Source organism: Sinocyclocheilus anshuiensis, unplaced genomic scaffold (assembly GCF_001515605.1).
Source record: "Sinocyclocheilus anshuiensis isolate Anshui unplaced genomic scaffold, SAMN03320099.WGS_v1.1 scaffold21, whole genome shotgun sequence".
Taxonomy (NCBI): domain Eukaryota; kingdom Metazoa; phylum Chordata; class Actinopteri; order Cypriniformes; family Cyprinidae; genus Sinocyclocheilus; species Sinocyclocheilus anshuiensis.
In genome coordinates, this window is record NW_015536472.1 from 704,608 (window position 1) to 713,359 (window position 8,752).

At 31.7% G+C, this 8,752-nt stretch overlaps 1 protein-coding gene across 1 annotated transcript in view; it reads left to right on the forward strand.

The window, feature by feature from the left end:
* LOC107702518 (CLIP-associating protein 1-like) overlaps positions 1 to 8,752 on the forward strand; it is a 71,333-nt gene that overhangs the window by 43,474 nt on the left and 19,107 nt on the right. Inside the window, exons 22-26 of the mRNA XM_016504896.1 lie at positions 334 to 441; positions 1,674 to 1,733; positions 3,127 to 3,230; positions 3,334 to 3,357; positions 5,800 to 6,044. Coding sequence (XP_016360382.1) covers positions 334 to 441; positions 1,674 to 1,733; positions 3,127 to 3,230; positions 3,334 to 3,357; positions 5,800 to 6,044 — 541 coding nt within the window. The remainder of the gene's footprint in view (positions 1 to 333; positions 442 to 1,673; positions 1,734 to 3,126; positions 3,231 to 3,333; positions 3,358 to 5,799; positions 6,045 to 8,752) is intronic.

The following is an 8,752-nucleotide window of genomic DNA, read 5'->3' on the forward strand; positions in this document are numbered from 1 at the left end:
TGAAAGGGGAAGTTAATAATAATAATTATTATATGTTATTGTTATTTGTATATTTTATATATTTTATACAATATTTTTGTGATTGTTTTGAAAGGGGAAATTTAATTTTAATATCATATGTAATGTCATATTTTAAACTGCACTTCACCATCTGATCTGTTAATATCACTGCTGTCGAATCTTCCTCACGGTCTCATTCTCCCTGTGTGTGTGTGTGTGTGTCTGTGTGTGCGCGTCTGTGTGTGCGCGTCTGTGTGTGTGCGTCTGTGTGTGTGTGTGCGTCTGTGTGTGTGCGAGTGTCTGTGTGTGTGTGTGTGCATGTGTGTGTGTCAGTGCGGGCCAGTCGTATTCCGCGGCCCAGCATGAGTCAGGGCTGTAGTCGTGACACCAGTCGGGAGAGTAGCAGAGACACCAGTCCGGCTCGAGGGTTCAGTCCGCTGGGTAAGAGCCCAAGACCAGACCAGACCAGACTCCTGCGCATGTCTTTACTCACACTTCACTTATCTGAATGGGTTTGGCTTTAGGAGTTTGGATCTAAATGTTTCTCTTTCACCTTTAATTTCCCATGAAACTAGGGCTGAATGATATGACAAAAATATATGCTAATATTTTTCAGCCTTTTTATGATATTTTCATATACAGGTCAATATCAGTGTTATTTTAGCATCACTGAGATACTATTATAGTTTTAATAATTATTTTGAATTTTCCATTTTCATTTTAATTCTAGTTTAAGTTTTAGTCATTTTGTTGTGTGTTTTTGTCATATTTCTTAGTTTTTTAAATGTCTGTATAGTTTTTTTTAATATAAATTTTTAGTTACATTTTCGTTATTTGAATTCATCAAGTTTAGCTCAATAAGAATACTTGCCTTGTCAGCTAGCTGAAATAAAATGATATTATATTATATTACATTATATTATTTGTATATTTTTATATATTTTGTCATTTTAATGATTTTCTTAAAAGGTGAATTTGAATATAAATAATAGTCGTAATAATACTGTATATATTATGTTAATATTATTATTTGTATATTTTACATATTTTTTCCTATTTTTATAATCTTCTTGAAAGGGGAAGTTGAATTGAATTATTCAACTAATTATTGAATTATTATACAAATTATAATTTTTATGTTTTATTTTATGATATTTTATTTCAGTTAACATTTATTTCAAGTAACAAAAATGTTTTTATGGTTTTAGTTTTAGGTTTAGTGAAATATAATAAACCTGGTTATCATTTATGCATTTGTTCTGAAATAGTATTAGAATATTTGATAATTTTAATGCACCAATATAACAAAACATAAAACAACAGCATTATATCATCTACATATATATATTTACTGCATCTTAATACATAAGAAAACTATGACATAGGCTTTTAAATTGGCCATCAAGTTCAAAGTGTTCATGAAGTCTCTATTACAATTGTTGCTATATTCACAGTGTTGTCTAATTTAATATTGCCAGCTAAATCAATGCAAACATGTCATCCAGTCCTTCCTCAAACTCTAAAATCTAACCAGTTGATTTCATATATTTCCTTTCCTATAACTTCTCTTCATTTCACTGTGTTTGTGAGTGTGTTAGTGAGCTAAAAGAAATAACTGTCACGTGTCAAATGAGGTTTTGTTTCTGAAATGTGTGTGACCTGATCCTTCCCAGCATCCCACAGACACTCGCGCTCCACCAGCGCTCTGACGGCCGCTGGTGTCCTGCAGACAGGTGATTGCACGAGTCCGGGTCACGGCACCAGAATCTAGATCATCAGTGTTTTTAACAGGGCTCATGCTGAACCTGTTCAGAGGTGTATATATCAGTCACATCCAGGTTTAGAGCGAGTTTCAGCTGATTTAGACTCCTGTGTGATGAGCTCAAACACACGGTGGCGCCAGAGACCAGCTCTACATTCATTAATGAAGCTTTAACACTGAATCAAACCAGCTCAGTTTCCCTGGATGTGAACTAGACGCTTGTTTTTCACCTTCATAACTTTTTGTTTCATTTATGCTTGCTATATTTTTGTGCTTTCTTTGTTATTGTGAAATGTGCTTTTTTAAAATTGTTTGTTTAATTTAATTTTGTTTTATTTTTATTTAATTTTATTTATTTTTAGTGGAATATTATGTGAAGTTTTTATTTGTGTGAAAAAATAAATATGTATGTCTCATTTGCCATCATATAATTTTAATATACAGTGGGGACCAAAAGTGTAATAAATTATATTTTGTATTTTTCTAATTTAATTTATTAAAAAATTTCTAATTTAATTTATTAAAAATTACATTATTAAATTACATGCATTATATTTCTTGTCCATTTGACAACATTTATTTATTTATTTATTTATTATTTCAGCCTTCTGATGATATTCATATGCAGATCAATATCAGTTTGTATTAATATTTAAAATTATTTTATATTCTTATATTTTAATTTTAGTTAACATTTTAATAATTTTGTAATGTGTTTTTGTCATTTTTATTAGTTTTTGTTTTTTACTTACATAGTTTTTATTAATTTTTATTCGGTTTTAAATTTAGTTATTTTAGTACATCACGTTAATCTAATTGAAAATTAGAAATTATTTAGCTGAAATAAAATACGTTTTTCTATATTTCATTTTATTTCAGATAATGATTTTTTTGAAGTAACGAAAATGTTTTTAGTTTTAGCTTAATATTTATATTTTAATATTTATGCATTTGTTTTGTAATTGTTTTTATTTATTTATGTAATTCATGCATTCGTTAAAAATCCTAAAACTTTGTTTATTTCTGGGCTTTTTATTTCCAGGGTTGAATAATTAATCATTTGAATTAGATCTGAATCATACATTTTCAGCATTATTTCAGACTGTTGGGCTCCGTTGCATATCTGTGTTTAATTTAGAAAGTTCTGCTGTTGTTTTGACTGATGTTGTTTCATCAGTTTTCTGTCATTTCTTGATTTGTTTTCTTACATGCAGAATTTTGTTTGCATTATTTTCAGTCAAATCAATCTTTGTGGTTGTGTGCTGTGATGCTGATGAATGAAAAGCATGCAGTGACTGTGTTTAGTTTTACTTGACATTGATGTTGCATGTTATGTTATTAATCTCTCTCTCCGTCTCTGTCAGATCGGTTCGGTCTCATCCATCAGGCGCGGATCTCGGCATCTGTAAACGCCATGCGGATCCTGAACACGGGCACGGAGGTGGAGGCGGCCGTGGCAGACGCTCTGGTGAGAATCACGTGCTTAATCTCCAGTCTGTCTGTCATATGTGAGCATATTCCTGATGTGTTTGTCTTTACTTTCCCTCTGCGTTTGTCTGGAAACCTTTCAGCTTTTAGTAGACTCCAGGAATAAGGTAGTAGATTTATGGACACCTGATTGTGTGCATTCTGCTCTCAAAATGTTCATCATCATTTCATTTGATTTGTAGTTTATTTAATGATTCAATCATGCCTGTGGCATTTCATACAAACGTATAATATAAGATGAAAATGTCACAATGCAAAGAAGTCATAACGGTCCTAAAAAATAGCCTTCATTTTCTCCGATAAAAATATTTTCACTAACAGTCAAAAGTTTGGGGTCGGTAAGATTTTTTAATATTTTTGAAAGAAGTCTCTTCTGCTCCTTAACACTAGTACCGCCAGAGGTCGCTGTATACCTAAAAGCGCCAGCGGGTAAATTTTACCCACGCACATGACAACTGTATTTATATGGCTAAAGAACATATTATTTCACTGTATTATGCTACTGTCTTCACAAAGAAGTGTCTAGAGTCATGAAATGATTATGTCTAGTCATCAACTATATTTTTATCCTGTTGTTTTAACTTCAAGACTTTTTAATGCAGGCTACACTAATCCATAACGGTCAGTAGCCTAAGCTAAAAAAAAAAAAAAAGCCTGCACTGATAACGGAAATTAGAAGGTAGTAGCCTAAATATTTGGGTGGTGTAATATTATAACACAATGTCATTAATCAATATATTAAGATAGCCCATGCTATGAGTGACTAAAACAGCCTATAGACAATAATGAGCAACAATAATTCACCACACTGCATAGGATGATGCGATGACAAATTCAAGCGCACAGCTTCACCTAAATATTTATTAATTTGTTTAGTTATATCATTTATAATTTGAATAAGAGAACAACACCATTGAACTTTGGGTAATCAAAAAATGGTTTTATTCATTACATCATAGATCGGATTTTTTTTTCTTTAGGAAACGGCCAGACTAGAATAGCAACACAGTAGCGAAGAAGAAACGACATGGCAAGACAAAAATTAAATAATTAAACCAAAGTTTGACCAATTAGAGTAACGTGAGGCTAAAACATGTAAATATGATATCTGGATCAGATGCTGGGCTGACCCAGGACGCATAACTTACCATCAGACTCTCCATCACTCATGGCATTTAGTGTTTCTAATACCTACCTTCCATAGATCGCCTTTTTTTTAGTCATTTTGACTTTATTTATGAAACTGATAAACGGTAAATCAGTGAGTGAAAGGCATTGCCTAGAAATGTACAATGTTAAAACATAAGCGGCAAGAAAATGACAGCGTGAAAATACATGCATTATATAGGTGAGTAAATTTGACCTGCTGGCGCTTATAGGTATAAATGCCCCGTTTTTTTGATCTGGTTTTACTGAAATAATTTTTAACAACATTGGATTGTAAATTACATAATTTTAGTAAAAGTCAATGACTGGGAGACTTGAATGTTTTATTTTAAATCTGTTATGTACATTTGAAAAACAGCCACGGTTAACATTTCCCAAGTGGAGGTTCTAGTGTTAAAGCTAACTTGTTTTTTGTTAAAAATGATCCAAAATCAATTATTGAGCAAGTACATAACCAGTCAGTGTTCAAAACTATCTCTTTACTTTGTAAACTTGTAAAAATGTTTTCTGTTGGTCTTTGCATTTTTTTTTTTTTTGGACGTGATCCGAGCTAACTTTGCAATCGTTAGATTTACTTTTTATGAGGAGCTGTACCGATGCACAACCCACGTAAAGAAGATAATTCTGCAAATAACTGCAATTGCAGGTTTCAAACAGGATGGCGACAAAGAGGCAAAACTTACAGACTGCAGCTTTAAGGCTGCATTTATTTGATCAAAAATACAGTAAAAATTGTGAAATATTTTTTTTTATTTAGAATAGCTGTTAGCTATGTGAATATATTATAAAATTTAATTTTTTTAATTAATTTAAAGCTGAATTTTCAGCATCATTACTCCAGTCTTCAGTGTCACATGATCTTCAGAAATCATTCTAATATGCTGATTTGCTGCTCAAGAAACATTTATGATTATTATCAATGTTGAAAACAGTTGTGCTGCAGAGTATTTTTGTGGAAACTGATACATTTTTATTTTTCAGGATTCACAGATGAATAGAAAGTTCAAAATAACAGCATTTATTTCAAATAGAAATCTTTTGAAACATTATAAATGTCTTTACTGTCACTTTTAATCAATTTAATGAGTATTTGCTGGCTAAAAGTATTCATTTCTTTACTGACCCCAAGCTTGTAAATGGTAGTGTATGTTTTTACTTATTTCTTTTGATTTTGAGTAGTTTTCCCTGGCCGTGTGATTCACTTACATTCACATGCATGCAATTGTTCAAAAACATCCATGAGCATAAATCCTTTGCATGTCTCTTTTCTGTCAAATCCGTGTTAGTTCCTTTAGATGTTAGTTGCATGCATGGTGGCGTAGTCTGCGTAATATTTGACAGATGTGTGTGTGGTTTATGTAACTCGTGTCTCTGTGCTGTAGCAGAGACCGATGCGCCGGCGCTACGAATCTCCCGGCATGCACTCGGATGACGACGCCAACAGCGACGCATCCAGCGCCTGCTCCGAACGCTCCTTTAGCTCCCGTAACGGCATCGCCCCGCAGCACCTGCGTCAGACGGAGGACATGGCCGAGATCCTGAACCACTGCGCCAGCTCCAACTGGTCCGAGAGGAAAGAGGGGCTGCTGGGACTCCAGAGCCTCCTGAAGAGCCAAAGAGTCCTCAGGTACAGGCGCCAGCAACTACACTGGCTATTAAATAATAATAATAATAATAATAATAATAATAATAATAATAATAATAATAATAATAATAATAATAATAATAATAATAATAATAATAATAATAATAATAATAATAATAATAATAATAATAATAATAATAATTGTAATGTTATAAATATTTATATATAATATTTTATAAAAAAAATTTTGTAATGTTATATACGTTTATATATAATATTTTATTAAATTGTATTTTTAAATGATTAATAATAATTAATAATAATATTTTTAAAATTATTATTATTGTTAAACTCAATGTAGTTGAATTAATAGGATGTGAATTAATTAAAAAATGAATTCCTAAGAGTCCTCAGGTACATTTGGCATCAACTACATTATTTTATATAATAATTTTATTTTAAATATAAATTACTAATATCCGTCTACATCTCTATATCTGTGCAATTTCTTAATTATTCAGTTTGATTATTTCAATTTTTAAATGTATATTGTTTTTTTGTATAACATATCTTGCCCGACCGATAATTCGTTTAGCCGATATTATCGGCCGATATGAGCCTGTCGCCGATATATTGGTATCGGCGAATATGCCGCCGATATGAATTTTTTTTTAAATATATTGTAGTGTAGATGCGCGCATGAGCTCAAACTTCACCCGAGTCTGCTGCTTCAAATAATCCGCCCGCCACCCACCTGCACCTATATTTGGTCGCCACATTACAATGATTCTAATTCTTAGTTTTGCATGATGATATGATGAATGGATGGTTCATTTTTAACAGCAGATTCAGTGACGTTAGTGACTAGAGCTGGTCTGCGCATCACGGCACGCGTCTGTGGCGCATTAAAGGGGTCATATGATGCGATTTCATTTTTTCCTTTCTCTTTGGAGTGTTACAAGCTCTTGGTGCATATAATTTTAACGGTCGCTTTGTGGCGTTCTGCTGCGGCGCGGACACGGTGTCAGCATAGTTTGTCAGTACAGTCAGTAACGTAGCAGATAGTATCTTTCTGCAGTCCAATAGACGGCAGTGCGGTGGTGGCTTGAGTCTGTTGAATGGTGATTTTACGCTACGTTGTCATCTAGTTGGAGAGATTCAATGCTAAGTAAATAAACAACAATGTCCCCGTCTTTTACTCGCACAATGAGTTATCATATTCGTTTGCTACATTAGTAGGGCCCTATGATTTCCGCGATGCAGAAAACATGGATGGAATCGTGGAATCTAGTCATAAAAACGGAATTTACTGTAGGCTTATAACGCGGAATTTCATGGAATTTGTCTTATTTTTGATAAATAAAAAACAGGTCAGTACATATATATATAGACTGCGTCTGTAAATATTAAACTGCAAAAAGACGATTTAAATACGAATGTTCTGCATGTTCATTGGATTACCAGAAAATACACAACACAGAGTTTGTGAAAAAAAAAATTATTAATTATTATTATTTATTCATTTTAGATGTTTACATTTGGAAAAGCTGTGCTTCCTGCATTAACCTGCCCCTGTTGGTTTGGCAGTAGCTTGCTTGCCCTACACAGTTACCTTGTTTAATTTCTTAATTCAAGTTATATATATTTTGTTCTATTTGTGTTAAGTTATTTATAATAAATGAAGTGAAGTTTACTGTTAAGTGCACTGATGTCAGACTCATTTTGAATAATAAAGTTTATTGTTAAATTGTTAAATACCCTGCCTCCATTACATAGGCCTATGTTTGTCACATCATTATGTGTTTGATCACCACATTTGAGTTATCATTGCAAAAAATGTGTTTATGTATATATATTCTGTTTATGTAGGCTATATACTGTATTCTATATACAGTACCAGTCAAAAGTTTGAACACACGAATGGGAAGTGTGTCCAAACATTTGACTATACTGTACTATAATATAGCCTACACATAAAGAATATCGGCCGATATATCGATATCGGTCTTTTTTTACTCCCTAATATCGGTATCGGCATCGGACCCCAAAAAACCCATATCGGTCGGGCTCTAATCTTTATTGAGTTTTTACCCAAATTTTTTTTTATACAAAAACACACCACAACTCAAATATATATTGTTTTAATTTTATTACAAATTTTTATGAAAAAATAAATTCCTAAGAGCCCTCAGGTACATTTGGCATCAAATACACTGGTTACTACGAATAAAAAAAAAGGATATATTTTTATTTAAATATTTTAATTTTAATAAATTAATTGTATTTAAAACATAAATGACTGGACATAAATATCTGTCCAGAATATTTTTTTTAAATAATTTTAATTTGACATATATTTATATAAATATTTTAATTTTAGGAAAATAATTTTATTAAAAAAATTAACAACATCAGCCCAAATTTCTATATCTGTTCACCTTTCTAGTTATTTAGTTTGATCATTTCAATTTTATAAATATACATTGTTTTAATTTTATTACACATTTTTATTAAAATATACATTACTAAATGTCCTCAGGTACATGTGTGACCAATTAACAATTTTATTAAAAAAAAGTAAAATTAATTTCTAATATCTGCAAAAATATCTATATCAGTACACCTTCTTAATCTTCAAGATTCAAGATTTTTATTTGTCACATACATGGCTATATGACAAATAAAAATCTTGAATCTTGAAAATGAAGAAGGTGTACTGATACAGATATTTTTGCAGATATTAGAAATTT